This window comes from Rana temporaria, chromosome 6 (genome assembly GCF_905171775.1).
Source record: "Rana temporaria chromosome 6, aRanTem1.1, whole genome shotgun sequence".
Classification (NCBI taxonomy): domain Eukaryota; kingdom Metazoa; phylum Chordata; class Amphibia; order Anura; family Ranidae; genus Rana; species Rana temporaria.
This window is the reverse complement of record NC_053494.1, coordinates 87,798,945-87,814,985: the sequence shown is the minus strand read 5'-3', so window position 1 is coordinate 87,814,985 and position 16,041 is coordinate 87,798,945. Positions and strand designations below refer to the sequence as shown.

Genomic DNA, 16,041 nt, shown 5'->3' with positions numbered 1-16,041 from the left:
TATATCCACTGTAGGTGTTGCCCCCAGGTACTGGCATATAAGAGTTGGGCAAAATCAATGTAGAATAAGGCACAGAAGTGCAGAGAAAGAGGAAGAAAAAAATATCCCCACAGCCAGTTGATGAGAGGTCACCGCAATACTGAACTGATAACTACTGTGTATGCAGGATTTTTAAACTCAGCTTTTGTTTACTGCTTGGTGAGCAAAGTCTTCTCTAGGGTTTTGCCGTCTTTGAAGACACATGAAGTAAAGTGTAATAAATTTGTACTTTTTCATCAGCCAACAAAAGCCAATTTTTATATACATTTAATTTAAACATAACCATTATGTTTTTATTGAAGACAAACATGGTTGATAGATATTTCTAGAACATTCACTGAAAACAAGTCCACAGTACTAAAATATATTTTAGTCCCCTGCAAAGATGCCAGTACATATCAAGTAAAGAAGAGGTATGTAACCAAATATGGTGCCCAGATAAAAATATTTAATTAGATAAGCCCCTGGCAAACAACAAGCAATAAGGTTCATTGTAACCAAGGCAAAATTCAGTAGTAGTTCCTTATGTGGTTTTACAAATCAGATATAAAAGGAATGACATTAAAGATATTGTTTAAGACCAATAGAAAGCTCCACTATATCCCTTTTATTTACCAGTGGCCACTTTATGCAGTAACCTATGATGTTAAACAATAGTAACACAATAAAAAATACAAGGCATGTCAATAGCAGTTGATGTTGGTGAAATATTTAGGAATCGATGATATGTCCAGACCACGTCTCATGCTTTGTTCCTGGAGCTAAATGGATGATTACAACTTCTACAGCTTGATGTTTCTCATTTTTTGGTGGAATGGAGCAAATCTTGAATGTGACTTCATCGCCTTCTACAGGAACATATTCTCCTTCAATACTATTGAGGGGAAAAAAAAAAACACACACATTAGAATAACCCTAGATCTTTAGATTTGTTCAGCATCAGTACCAAGCAAAGAAAAGGGATTTGGAGTGGTTGAAAAGATGGTCTACGTAGTACAGGAATGAGAAACCTGAAACTCATTTCAGGAACATGTACAAGTTTGATCAGCCCCGCAGTCAGCATATACTGGAACATGGGTTAATTGTTAGAGATAATTAATTATATGCAATGCATTTTTGTTTTTATATCAATGTAACCTGGTAAAAATATCCAAATAAACCTGTAAACTTTAGGAAAAAAAAAAAAATACTGACCTCAAACTAGTAAAGGTGTTTCTTGATCACAAGGACACTTTCAAACTGGTTTGCTTCAAAACTGGCAGTAAAAACACCTATGCATTAATGGAGAGTTTTTGCTGTGCTGCGGTTTTTGCCATTGTGCTGTGCTGCCATTGTGCCGACATATATTGTCGTGCGCTGGTTGGCAAGGGGCCAACCAGCGCACGACGATATATGTCGGCACAACTGGGCAAATGGACTTACCTGTACGTCCCCTTTAATCACTTCAATACAGGGCTTTTATACACCCTTCCTTACCAGACCAATTTTTAGCTTTCAGCACTCTCACACTTTGAATGACAATTACTCAGTCATGCTACACTGTACCCAAACACAATTTTTATCATTTTTTTCCCCTCACAAACAGAGCTTTCTTTCGGTATTTAATCATTGCTGGGTTTTCTATTTTTTGCAATATAAGCGAAAAGGAGAAATAAAAAAAATAAAAAAATAAAAAAAACTTTAGTTTGTATTGTAACATTTTGCAAATAAGTCATTTTTCTTCATAAAATTGGGCCAAAATGTATACTGCTACTTATCTTTAGTAAAAACAACCAAAAAAAAAGTATATATTATTTGGTCTCTGAAAGTTAGAGATTACAAGCTATGGTGCAAATTAACCACTTAAGGACCGCCTCATGTACATATACGTCAGCAGAATGGCACAGGCAGGCACATCCACGTATATATACATGCCCTGCTTGACGTGGGTCGGGGGTCCGATCGGGACCCCCCCCGTACATGCGGCGGTCCCCGTGGCTTCAGGAGCGATCCGGGACGACGGCGCGGCTATTTGTTTATAGCCGCTCCGTCGCGATCGCTCCCCGGAGCTGAAGAACGGGGAGAGCCGTGTGTAAACACGGCTTCCCCGTGCTTCACTGTGTCGGCGCATCGATCGCGTCATCCTATTTATAGGGAAGACACGATCGATGACGTCATTCCTACAGCCACACCCCCCTACACTAGTAAACACATACACAGTGAACCCTAACTCCTACAGCGCCCCCTGTGTTTAACTCCCAAACTGCAACTGTCATTTTCACAATAAACAATGCAATTTAAATGCATTTTTTGCTGTGAAAATGACAATTGTCCCAAAAATGTGTAAAAATTGTCCGAAGTGTCCGCCATAATGTCGGTCACGAAAAAAAATCGCTGATCGCCGCCATTAGTAGTAAAAAAAAAATAAAATAAATAAAAATGCAAAAAAACTATCCCCTATTTTGTAAACACTATAAATTTTGCGCAAACCAACCGATAAACGATTATTGCGATTTTTTTTACCAAACATAGGTAGAAGAATACGTATCGGCCTAAACTGAGGAAAAAAATTATTTTATATATGTTTTTGGGGGATATTTATTATAGCAAAAAGTAAAAAATATTGCATTTTTTTCAAAATTGTCGCTCTATTTTTGTTTATAGCGCAAAAAATAAAAACCGCAGAGGTGATCAAATACCACCAAAAGAAAGCTCTATTTGTGGGGAAAAAAAGACGCCAATTTTGTTTGGGAGCCACGTCGCACGACCGCGCAATTGTCTGTTAAAGCGACGCAGTCCCGAACTGTAAAAACCCCTTGGGTCTTTAGGCAGCATTTTGGTCCGGGGCATAAGTAGTTATTGAAAAAATGATCACATCTGATCACGCCTGATGTACTGACATCCTCTCTCATTTCTTGAGACCCTAACAAGCCAGAAAAATACAATTACCCCCCCAAATTACCCCTTTTGGCAAGCAGACATTCCAGTAAGAGGCATGGTGAGTTTTTTTGAAGTTGTATTTTTTCCCATAATTTTTGGGGGAAAACAATTGTTTTTGTACAAAATTGTCATAACAAGTTATTTCTCTCACACAGCACATGCATACTTGCAAGGACACCCCAAAATACATTCTGCTACTCCTCCTGAGTATAGTGTTACCACATGTGTGAGACTTTTACACAGCCTGGCCACATAGAGGCCCAACATTGAAGTAGCACCATCAGGCGTTCTACAAGCCTAAATGATTGGACACAGCCGGTCATTGGCTCTTTACCCTGATCGGGGCTGGGCTGTATCCAGGTGAACAGCCTCAGCCCAGATGGCAACACTGAGCACCCCCAGGGGAGCAGGCTGATGCTGCTGCGCTGCATATCCGTTAAGTTGCACCGGAAACTCCGCCGCCCACCGCTACATTACCCCCATCGGGGGATCGGCTGTGTTCCGAGGGACACACCGGATGCCAGCGCTGGTGCTGTCCACGCCGCTGCTGCAGATCTGCATTAGAAATCCAGTATGCTACACTGGAAGCTCCGTCGCCACTCTATTACCCCCATCGCAGAACGGCTGTGTCCCGAGGGACACACCGGATCCTTGATCGCCACTCTGCAGGCCCCTGGGGGCCCGCAGTAGCGGCGGAAAGTAGAGGACGTCATATGACGTCCACCCAGGATGGGAGATCCCATCTGTGGACGTCATTTGAATATGGCTGGGTAATGAAGTGGTTAAAATCGCAGCATAGTGGGAGAGCACCCGCTGGGGGCCCATGATCGTGTCATGGAGCGGCAGAACGGGGAGATGCCCATGTAAACAAGCCATTTCCCTATTCTGCCTAGCAACATGACAGGGATACGTCCCCTTTAAACACTTTCGCGTGCGGGGCGGCTTGCGGAACCCAAAAGGTACCAGCATCTGATGTCTCCGCCGAATCCTCATGTTTTTGAGTATCCCGCACCGCAGTGATAAGAGCTCCAACAAACGCCTTATCATGCACTGACCCTGAGGCAGAGTCATCCTCACTGTCCGTGTGGGCTAGGCCTGCATCTTCTGACATAACGGAACCAGGGCCAGACGCAGTAGCAGGGCCTGATTCCGTGTCAGAGACATCCCCAGAAGGCGGCGTAGGGAGGGGGTGCTTTTTACCCCCCTTCTGGCCACTCGCCGCTTCAATCCTGGCAACAAACGCCTCAAGGACTGCCGTTATTGCATCCACTGAGGCCGCAGGGGCACTAAGGGTTAACTCTGGCATGCTTGGGGTAGAAACCTCCGGTTTGGATGCCATGCTGACCCACCGTAAATGCCACCCTTGTACTGCAAGGCAAGACCCACAGGCCACCCTCCCGGCAGCAACAGAGAGCAGGGGACCCCCCAGAGTACTCACCACCCGACCAGGCTGTAGTGCTGCTGAGAGGCTAGAAACGCTGCCCGTGCTGTGCCGTCCCTCAGGAAGTGTGCTGGGAGCTTTCGCACCGTTATTCTGGTCACTAGAGGCCGAAAAACCTTCCAAGATGGCCGCCGACATGCAAACAACAGCATGCGGGCTACAAGAAAATGGGCGCCGATCGTCAATAAGAGCGCCCGTCACCGGCAAAATGGCGGCCAAACACCGTGACATAAAGCAGCAAAAACACGGCAAACGTACCAGACCCTGCAGGCCCCCCCCCCCCCCCCCGCGCACACACACGGCATCACAAAAAAAATTGGATTTTTGTACTCACCGTAAAATCCATTTCTCTGAGTTCATAGATGGACACAGCCTTCATTGACATTAGGGTTATGCTTCTTCCTACCAGGAGAGTTTAGGCAGAATTTAACAGCACTTAAAGTGTTAAAACCTTTCCTTCGTGCCGCTCCTCCCAGGGGGCGTGGCTCCCCCAGGCATAACCCACACCCTGCTCTAGGAGCCTCAGTCCGTAACAAGCAGTACAAACCAAGGAGGGGTGGGTGCTGTGTCCGTCTATGAACTCAGAGAAACGGTGAGTACAAAAATCCTATTTTCTCTTCCGTTCATGGACGGACACAGCCTTCATTGACATTAGGGACGTCCCCAAGCAGTGTCAAAAAATCGAGGGGTGGGAAAGTAACACAGCAAACCAGGTTACACCCCAAACAAAAACCGGAGTTGCTCAACGGAGAAACTCCAAACATAAACTGCCGCCCGTAACACCTGCGGCTGAGGAAGGCATCAAAAGATGCACACACATCCACCTCGTAAAACTTTGAAACAGGGTGGATTTTCGACCAGGATGCATCCTAACACCGCTGTAACAGAGGCATGATGCCGGAAAGCCCAAGAGGCCCCGATCGTCCTGGTCAAATGCGCCATTAACCCGAAAGGGGGCGCACGCCCCTTCAGGGCATAGGCCTGAAGCACAATCCGTCGGAACTACCCAGGAACGGTGGCCGACGAGACTGCCAGGCCCTCTCGTAGGGCCAGCCACCGTCACGAACAGTGAGCCCGACTTCCGGAACGGAACCGTAACATACAAGTACACTCGTAGGGCCCGAACCACATCCAGAGGATGCAAAGTCGCCTCCTCTTGGCATTTCGGCCGAGGAAATAAGGATGGAAGAACAATGTCCACATCCAAGTGAAAATCCGAAACGACCTTAGGGAGAAAAAAAACCGTCTGCGGCCGCAGCACCACCTCATCCTTACGGATGACCAAGCAGGGAGCCTTGCAAGACAAGGCCGCCAGAACAGACAGACACCCGTCTGATCGAGGTAATTGCTACCAGAAATAAAATCACCTTTTGTGTCAAACAAAAAACCTCCCGAATGTCCTCAAAGGGAGCATCCCGAAGCACTGAAAGGACTAAATTCAAGTCCCATGGGGGTAATGGAGGGCGCACCGGAGGGGCCACCTGCCAGACCCCCTGACCCAACGTACGCACCCAGGAGTGCGTTTGCCAAGGGTCGCTGCAAGTAAAAACAGCCAGAGCAGAAATCTGGCTCCTAACCGTACATAAGGCGAGAGCCTGAACCACTCCCTGCTGCAAAGACAGCAGAATCCTGTACACAACGCATGTACGAGAGTGCCAGTTCATCTCCCCACACACAGAGAAGTAGGCCTTCCATGTATGAGGATAAAACCTACCAGCACGGTAGAGACCACCGAGCCCAATAGGCCTCGGTCCTTAAGCCCCTGGCTCTCAACAGCCACGCCGCTAAGGCCGGTGGCTGTGAAACAGGGTGGAAGATCGGACCCTGTAACAGAAAATCAATTCCCAGGGGAAGACGCTAGGAGGCGTCTGCCACCAGACGCATCACGTCCGCGTACCAGAAGCGATGCGGCCAATCTGGGGTAATCAGGACTGATAGAATCCCTACAGCTTCCACCCTGCGCAGCAGGCGAGGAAGAAGCTTCTGAGGAGGGAAGGTGTAAAGTAGGCGACAGTGACCCCAAGGAGCCACCAATGCGCCTGACGCGTCCGCCCACGGGTCCTTAAACCTGGCCACGAACCGCGGCACCTATAGATAGAGACGGGATGCTAGAAGGTCCACGTCCGGAGTGCCCCACTTTCGGCACAGACCCCGAAACACCTGCGGGTGGAGAGACCACTCTCCTTGGCCCAGTGCAGTGCGACTTAGGTAGTCGGCTAGCCAATTCCCTATTCCCGGAATGTACCCGGCCGATAGAGCCGGAAAGGACCCTTCGGCCCACCGAAAGGATGTGCGTGACACCCGTCGCTGCAACAGAACTCCGTGTGCCTCCCTGATGATCAACCTACGCCACGGCCGTGGTGTTATCGGACCACGGCCTCCACTCTATCAGCGGAACCTGAAATGCAGGAGCACCTTCCACAGGCAACGTGGTGGTCCTGCACAGTCTGGACATAGGGGGTCTACTGGCGGAGGAGATATCTACTTTTTTTTTTTTTTTTTTTAAATCCCCCTCAAGGGGGTAACGGGTTGCAAAGCTATTTGACAAACTTTTTTCGGTGCATCCCATTCCTTGCACAACATATTGTCCAATAAGGAACACAAGGAACACTTCAGCGGTGCGTGGCATCCTGCGGATACTAACACGGAGGTGTCTCCGCCACATCCTCAATTTTTAGAGTCTCACGCACCGCAGAAAAAAACAAGAGCTCCAACAATTCTTGCTGACACTGCAGCAGACATCCTCACTATCCATGTGGGACAAGCCCTCTGACATACCAGAACCAGATTCCATGACAGAGACATCCCCAGAAGCAGGCTCAGGGAGGGGGCGCTTTTTTACCCCCCATCCGGGCACTAGCTGCTTCAAACCTGGCAAGAAAAAACAGGATAGCCAACATAAACAGATGTGGCAGGGGAAGGGGCGCTAAGGGTTAACTCAGGCCTAGTGTAGAGGGAGACCTGGCTCAGGTTCTATAGCGCCAGCGCTGAGACACCCACCCTGCAAGGCAGGACAAAAAAATCCCCACTAGTCACCTCCCTGCAGCTAATGGAGAGCATGGGGGCCTCTGGTACTCACCACCCCACCCGGTTGCAGCGCGGTCCGAGAAGGACAAGGTGTGCCGAGAGCCTGCAGCGCTGTGTCTGTTTTCTCCTCAGACACATCCACGGTGTTTGCAGCGCCAAAAGCCGCCACACGAGGCAGACGAAAAAAGCAAAATGGCCGCCGAATGCTGAAAAAACAGCATAGGACCACAAGAAAATGGCCGCCGGGTTATATAAGGCTAGGCTCTGGCAAAATGGCCGCCAATGATGCAGATTTAAAAAGACAGTGACACAGCAACTGTCACACAGAAAAAAACACCTCACAGCACACTGCAAAGGCCCAGAAGTGAACACCACAGCCCCCTGCAGTGACACACACACAGCCCCTGCAACACCCGGGCCCAGTGACATGAGCCCCAGAAAAAAAAACCCTCACAGCCGTCACCCAAAAGGGAAGGAGGGAGAGGAATAAGGGAGAGAGGAAAGCAGGGAAAAAACCCTCAGTCGACCTCCCAAGGGAAACATTCCAGCCAGACCACTTACCTGAGTAAGAGGCCACTACTTACCCGTCCTGCGACTACCCGGCTGGAGGTATCCCAGACAGAACCAACGTCCGTGAACGGCATGGCTGTCGGCCAGACACACTGTGACAAAGCCATAGAGACCGGTCAAATGTGTGCCCTAGAACCGAAGTTCCCCGGCCGCCCCTGGAGCAACGGGGCCCGTCGAGGACGTCCCAAAGCGGAGCTAAGGGCCGGCACACGCTCGAAGGCCGAACCTGGGGGGACTACAAGGGTCGAGGACCCAGCCTGTCACCCAGTCGGCTGTTGTTAGAAGAATCACAGGATTAAAAAAATGCAGGAACAAAAATAAAAGCGAGAAAAATCCCAAGAAAAAAACTCCAGAGTACAGGAACTCCAGAGAGAGCCTGACTCTCCTGTCGCTAGGCAGAAAAAGACCGAGGCTGAGGCTCCTAGAGCAGGGTGTGGGTTATGCCTGGGGGAGCCACGCCCCCTGGGAGGAGTGGCACAAAGGAAAGGTTTTAACACTTTAAGTGCTGTTAAATTCTGCCTAAACTCTCCTGGTAGGAAGAAGCATAACCCCAATGTCAATGAAGGCTGTGTCCGTCTATGAACGGAAGAGAAAAACATACAGCACTCCACAGCAGCCGCAGCCCCAGGTAGGACGGAGCCCCCCAGGCGGACCCCCCACCTCACGGCCACCCCCCAGAATGCGGGGAAGGAGGGAGAGGAAGGGAGAGAGGAAAGCAGGGCGGACCCTCGATCGACCTCCCCGGGAATGCACCAGCCGAACCACCATGCCAAGGCAAGGGGAAACTACTTACCCATCCTGCGACCACCGACTGGAAGCATTCCAGACAGATCCAACGTCCGCAGTAGTTACGGCATGACTGTCGGCCCGGCACACTGCGACTCGGCCATAGAGACCGGTCATATGTGTGCCTTGGAGCATATAGCTCACCGGCCACCCCTGGAGCAACAGGGAATGTCGTGGACGGCCCAGCGCGTAGCTAAAGGCCGGCACACGCTCGATGGCCGAACATGGGGGGGGGGGACTACAAGGATCGAGGATCCGGCCTGTCAACCAGTCGGCAGTTGATTGAAGATCCTAGGATCCAAAAAAAAGTGAAAGAAAAAAAAAAAAAAAAAAAAAAAAAAAAAAAAAAAATCGCAGAAAAACTCTAGAGCACATGGGCCCAGAGGAGCCATGTCTTCTCCTCGTGCTAGGCAGAAAAAAAAACTGGGGCTGCATGATGCAGAGAGGGATGTACCCGGGGGACCCGCCCCCTGGGAGGTGCTATACCGAGAGAAGTGTTTTAACACTTGAAGTGCTGTTTTTTCTGCCTAGTTATCTCCTAAAAGGAAGGTAGATAACCCCAAGGTCAATTGCTGCTGTGTCCGTCCATGAACGGAAGAGAAAATGGAACAGTCTGCATTACATAGAATTTTCCATGGAGAGTATCGCACCAAAAATGCAATTTTGGTTGTAGGGGGCATGCCAAAAATCGGACTTGTATCTTTGTGCAGAAAATCAGTAAGCCAATTACACAAGCAGGAAATTCCATTTCTGAGGGGGAGTTCTGTACACCAGTGTTTCTCAACCTTTTATGGCGAAGTAACCCTGCTAGTCTAAAAAAAACAAACAAAAATAAATAAATCCTAAAGTAACCATCTCGAGAACGTGATGGGCACTAATAGGAGCCTCATCTGATGGGAGGCACTGATGGCTGGGCATGCTGACATGTGGAGTTCCTGAGCAGGCAGAACTCACTTTTTTCTGGTCTGCAATAGCTGGCTATATATGCAGGATTGCAGAGTGGAGTATAGATCAGGGAGCCGCAGTAGGCATCTTCACACATGGCAGGCAGGAGATCCGAGGTTGCACTGAGAAGGGGAGTCGTCAAGAATCCCTAATCACCTCTATTCACTCTGTCGTTCTAAAAGCCCCGGCATCCTTCAGTGGCACTGTGCTCACAGAGCGAGGCGAGAACAGGGAACAGTAAATGTATCCAGGAGAGGGGCTTTAAAAACAAGCCTCTACTATACAATGACTTAAAGAGTGTTTACACATTTTTGTTTTTATTGGAATAGACTTACAACAGTATAGATTTGTGTCGATCAGTGTTTAGAAAAAAAAAAAATTCGTTAATGTTCTGAGTAACATGTTTCAACTAGGATGTGGGGCGTGACCAGATGAGGACGCGAGTGCAGCGTCCTCTCACCTCCTATCCATCCTGCAGAGCTGTATTGCTGTGCACTAGCCGAGGAGACCAAGGGAGCGACAGGCTGAGCTGCAGGCTGTTAGTGAGAGCAACGATAGCAGGCAGACACAGACAAGCGGATCAGTGGCGGTGGTGTGCGAGACTACCGCGACCCGACTCCCCTGGAAGGAGACACAGCCGGCCGGCAGAGCAGTGGTGAAGGGGGTAGGAGAGGCTACCCCCCTCTGATAACGGCGGTGGCCTGAGAGGCTTCCACTGCATTTTCCCCCTGGAGAGATCTCTGGGAGGTGTTGAACCTGGGACGGCGGGGGGGAGAAGGAGGAACATCTGTTTAAAATAAGGGAGACAGCGGCGGTGTGAGTGGCTATTGCCCCCCCCCCCCCCCTTAGATGGCAGACAGCTTCTTAACATTTGTGGAGACGCTGGGGGGACGATTGTATTGCTGCCCAGAAGCCTCCCCTCCTACCTCTCTACACCTAAATTATTGGACGACAGGAGCCAAACATCTCTATCCCCAAGAGCTGCTGGATAGCCATATCGTGGATGGGTGAGAATGGATCGTGGATGGGTGTATTTTTTTTTTTTTTTTTTAAATAAGGTCCTTAACCACTGGGAGACAGAGTAAAGGGCTAGGGTTTTGGACTGTGTCTGAAAAAAAAAAAATTTGGGACTTTATTTGCCCTGTTTTCCCTTTTCTTTTTCTCCCACCTCCCCCTGGGAGTCAGAATAGATCCAGTTCCTCCGTATATTCCTATCCAGAGGGATAGAATAGATAAGCAGTGGTACAGAATAGTTACATCTCTCGGTATTAATCCCCCTGCTCACAACATCATGCCTTCGCAGCGTCTCACAAAGGCAAGTCAAGAAGCCGCAAAAATCGAAAAATATGCCAGACCAGACCCCCCCCCCCCCCCAAAAGATACCCTACAGAGTCAACAGGTACAACCCAAACCACAGGCTGGGGCTTCTGGGGTAAGAAAAAGCCAAGGACATAACCAAGTACCCATGCCAACTGGGGTGAGCAGCTTAGGGGGGAGACCTTAGGGGCAGGAGGCTAAAGAGACCCCAGGGTTACCATCTGGGGGTAGGAGTCTTAGGGGAACCAGAGCCGTCACTGAAAGAGGTCTTGTGGGCAATTAATTCTTGTAAGACCTGCCTGAATGAAAATGTCTGACCAACTCCAAACTATTCAGGAAGAGCTTTCTTTTGTTAGACATGACCTGCAAAAAGTTTGAAAGATGACTACTGCCCTGGAGGGGAGAGTGGGCCTAGTGGAGGATGATCTAACCCCCTCCCCCCCTCAAACAGGGGAGATGAGAGCTAGAAGAGCAAATGATCAATCAGGAGATAAAAATGGATGAAATGGAAAACAGGATGAGAAGAACGGATGTACGGATTGTTGGGCTTCCTGAGCATAGTGAGGGTGCAGACCCTGTTGCTTTCTTGGAAAAATGGTTTAGAGGCACACTTGAACAGGAGTCCTTCACACTATTCTTTGCAATAGAGAGCACACAGGGTCCCCACTAGCCCCCCCCCCTCAACCTGGAGATCCCCTGAAGTCTCTGTCCTTTATAATAGAACAGTTTTACCAACAAAGTGACTATAATGTGCAGAGCCAGAGAAATGGGCAATATTCTCTATAATGGTACTAGGGCGTCTATATACGCAGATTTTTTACCTGACCTCCAAAAGCGGAGAGCCAAGTTTGGGGAAATAAAACATAAATTACATCAACTGAAAGTAATATACACAACTGGTACCCCCCTTGAGTGTTCTCTTATACTGTATGTTGCATTTGTTCCCCCCCCCCCATTTGTTTAAGGAGTCGGGGGTTTAGGGAAGGAGGCGGGTTAAAATAAAAAATAACGACAATGACAATATTTAAAATGATGGGCGTATGGGTAGGTCACAATAGAATGTCCCAATCTAGTAAGGTGGTGAGAGAGGAATGTGGGGGGAAGTAGATGGTATGATTGGAAGGATGGTTAGGGGTGGGTAGTGGGGTCCCCCAGGGTTCTGTGCTGGGACCAATCCTGCTTAATTTGTTCATAAACGACCTGGAGGATGGGGTATACAGTGCAATCTCTGCATTTGTGGACGATACCAAGCTAAGCAGGGCAATAACCTCTCCGCAGGATGTGGAAACCTTGCAAAAAGATCTGAACAAATTAATGGGGTGGGCAACTACATGGCAAATGAGGTTCAATATAGAAAAATGTTAAATAATGCATTTGGGTGGCAAAAATACGAATGCAATTTATACACTGCAGGGGAGGGGGATAGAACCTCTGGGGGAATCTAGGATGAAAAAGGTCCTGGGTGTCCTAGTGGATGATAGGCTAAGCAATGGCATGCAATGCCAAGCTGCTGCTAACAAAGCAAACAGAATATTGGCATGCATTAAAAAGGGGATTAACTCCAGAGACAAAAACAAATTCTTCTGCTCTACAATACTCTAGTCTGGCCGCACCTAGAGTATGCTGTCCAGTTCTGGGCACCAGTCCTCAGGAAGTATGTACTGAAAATGGAGAAAGTACAAAGAAGGGCAACAAAGCTAATAAAGGGTGTGGAGGATATTAGTTATGAGGAAAGGTTGTGAGCACTGAACTACTACCCTCTAGAGAAGAGACGCTTGAGAGGGGATATGATTTAAAATTTTACAAATACTGTACTGGTGACCCCACAATAGGGATAAAACTTTTTTGCGGAAGGGAATTTAACAAGACATGTGGCCACTCATTAAAATAGAATAAAAAAGGAGGTTTAACCTTAAAACTACATAGGACGGGCAAGGATGTGGAATTTCCTTCCACAGGCAGTTGTCTCGGGGGGAGGGACATCGATGGTTTCAAGAAATTATTAGATAAGCACCTGAACGACCACAACATAGAGGGATATACAAGGCAATACTGACATAATCACACGCATATAGGTTGGACTTGATGGACTGGTGTCACCTGCTATGTAACTATGCAGCTATGTATATAGAATAATATATAGTATTAATAGTCTTTACTGAACCAAGCCAACATCCAGTTTTTCATTGTAAACATGGGATATCGTGTTTCTCCGAAAATAAGCCCGGGTCTTATATATATTTTGGCAACAAAAGACACAGTAGGGCTTATTTTCGGGGTAGGTCTTACTATTTAAAGTGCCGTCTTCTCTCCCCCTCTCTCTCCAGTGTGAACCAAGTTAAAATACTTGTAAAATCCCATAATCCACTTTATTACAGTATTATATAATGTACAATGTGTGTGTTTCTGTAATATAATTGTGCCAAATACCTTTGTTATAGCAACGCTCTGCGCTTCTGTGACCCCCCCGGAGCTCTCCTCCCCGCATTTATATTACAGAAACACACAGATTGTACATTATATACTACTGTAATAGAGTGGATTATAGGATTTTACAAGAATTTTAAACTAGGGCTTATTTTTGGGGTAGGGCTTATATTGCAGCCGTCCTGGAAAGCAACACTAGGTCTTATTTTTGGGGTAGGGCTTACTTTCGGGGGAAACACGGTAGTAAATAGGGGCCATAATATTGCCAGATTGAGATCACCACATTTCATTATTGTGCATACAGATTAACATTACACAAGTATATCATGTCATAGCACTTACTCTGAGATATGTAAAAATACATCAGGCCCTCCATCTTCAGGTATAATAAAACCATGTCCCTTAGAGCGGGAGAAGCATTTGCAAACTCCTTTGTAGACTTGTCCTTCAGATGCTCTTGCCGCGCTGTGACACACAAAGTAATCATGCATATTAAAATTTAGCTGCAAAGAAAAATCACACTTATATTCACAGGTTATGAAAAACATGATGCAGGTAATGGACCTGGCCCCTTTACGGCACTGTGTCGCTTTAACTGACAATTGCGCGGTCGTGCGACATGGCTTTCCCACAAATAGAGCTTTCTTTTGGTGGTATTTGATCACCTCTGCATTTTTTCCCCTCAGTTTAGGCCAATACGTATTCTACATATTTTTGGTTTAAAAAAAAAAATCAAAATAAAATCGCAATAAGCGTTTATTGATTGGAGGTTATAGCATTCACAAAATAGGGGATAGTTTTATGGCATTTTTTTTAATATATATTTTTTTGTTACTAGTAATGGCAGCGATCAGCATTTTTTCCCGTGACTGCGACATTATGGCGGACTAATCAGACACTTTTGACACATTTTTGGGACCATTGTCATTTTCACAGTGAAAAGTGCTATAAAAATGCACTGATTACTGTGAAAATGGCAGTGAAGGGGTTAACCACTAGGGGGCTCTAAAGAGGTTAAGTGTGTCCTATTGTGTGTTTCAGTAGGGGGGGCGTGGCTGGACGTGTGGCGTCACTGATCGTCGTTCCCTATGACAGGGAACAGACGATCAGTGACAAGCCAGAGAAGAACGGGGAAGGTTTGTTTACACTCACCTCCCCCAGTTGTTCAGCTGGTGTGAACCGAGTGACGGAGTGTCGGACCGGGTCGCTAGCGCGGCGCGTAACCCACGGCTGGGCACTTAAAGGGCAACGTACCTGTACGTGCTTGCGCCCAGCCGTGCCATTCTGCCGACGTATATCGGCATTAGGCGGTCCTCAAGTGGTAAAAAAAAAAAAAAAAAGGGTGTGTTCATCTATGGTTTCCCCAGGGCTGGCCCAAGACATTGTGCTGCATGGGCCCAGGAATGAAATGCTGCTCCCCACATCCATTACTTTATATCATGATAATTAAAACTAAAAAATGTTTTTATAATACATACATACATATATATATATATATTTTAGTCAGTCAGATTTTCATGCAACACCTTGTCTATATGCAAGATTATAGCACATACTATTATGTTTAATTTCAAGAGGCAGGCAGGAGCAGTACAGGGACAGGAGGCTAGGGGTATCTATTTCACGCCCCCCAGTACCTAACCGAATCCCATCTCGATTCAGTGATGTGCACAAGATCACTCTCTCTCCCTCTCCTAGACCAACTTTACCAAATTGGCACACAGCAGTGGTGCAGGAGCAAACCTGCGTGGGTGCCCATATAGCAAGCTGTTGGCTGTGCAGGCACTTGGCAGAAGGGAGGGGCCAGGGGCACCCGAGAAGACATAGGATTTTACGTACTCACCGTTAAATCCTTTTCTCTGAAGTCCATGGACAGACACAGCACCCACCCCTCCTTTCGTCCATGGACAGACACAGCTTTCTTATACTCTTGACTATAGGGACGTCCCCAAGCAGTGTCAGAAAACGAGGGGTGGGAACAGCAATCAAAACCCAAACTTCAACATACAAGAGCTCCTCAATGGATGAGAGCTCCTCAATGGATGAGATTTAACTTTAAACCACCGCCTGCAAAACTTTGCGGCCAAAGCAAGCATTCGAAGATGCACTTACATCAACCTTATAAAATGTATTGAAAGTGTGAACGGATGACCAATTTGCCGCCTTACACACCTGTGAGACAGATGCTTGATGTCGGAAAGCCCATTACGGAAGCACCAATTGCCCTGGTCAAATGCGCTGTGAAAGGAAAGGGAGGTGCCCGCCCTTTCAGGGCATAAGCCTGAATCACGATCTGTCTGATCCACTGGGACATGGTGGACGACGAGACTGCCAGGCCTTTCTTTGGACCAGACACCAATACAAACAGTGAGTCTGACCAAAAGGATGGAAGTAAAATGTCCTCATTCAGATGAAAAGCTGAAACCACTTTCGGAAGAAAAGAAGGCTGTGGGCGTAGCACCACTTTATCCCTATGTAGGACCAAGTAGGGGGACTTACGAGACAAGGCCGCCAACTCAGAAGCCCATCTAACAGACGTAATGGCCACCAAAAGGCCACTTTCTGAGAGT

The 16,041-nt window shown here is 47.6% G+C and overlaps 1 protein-coding gene across 2 annotated transcripts in view; it reads right to left on the bottom strand.

Annotated features, from left to right (window-relative positions):
• Positions 1-465: 465 nt before the first annotated feature.
• The window catches only part of CARHSP1 (calcium regulated heat stable protein 1), a 62,343-nt gene continuing 46,767 nt past the window's right edge, over positions 466-16,041 (bottom strand). For both annotated transcript variants that reach the window (XM_040356978.1, XM_040356977.1), the window contains exons 3-4: positions 13,814-13,936; positions 466-913 (exon numbers count right to left, since the gene is read on the bottom strand). In XM_040356978.1, coding sequence (XP_040212912.1) covers positions 751-913; positions 13,814-13,936 — 286 coding nt within the window. In that variant the 3' untranslated portion in view covers positions 466-750. The remainder of the gene's footprint in view (positions 914-13,813; positions 13,937-16,041) is intronic.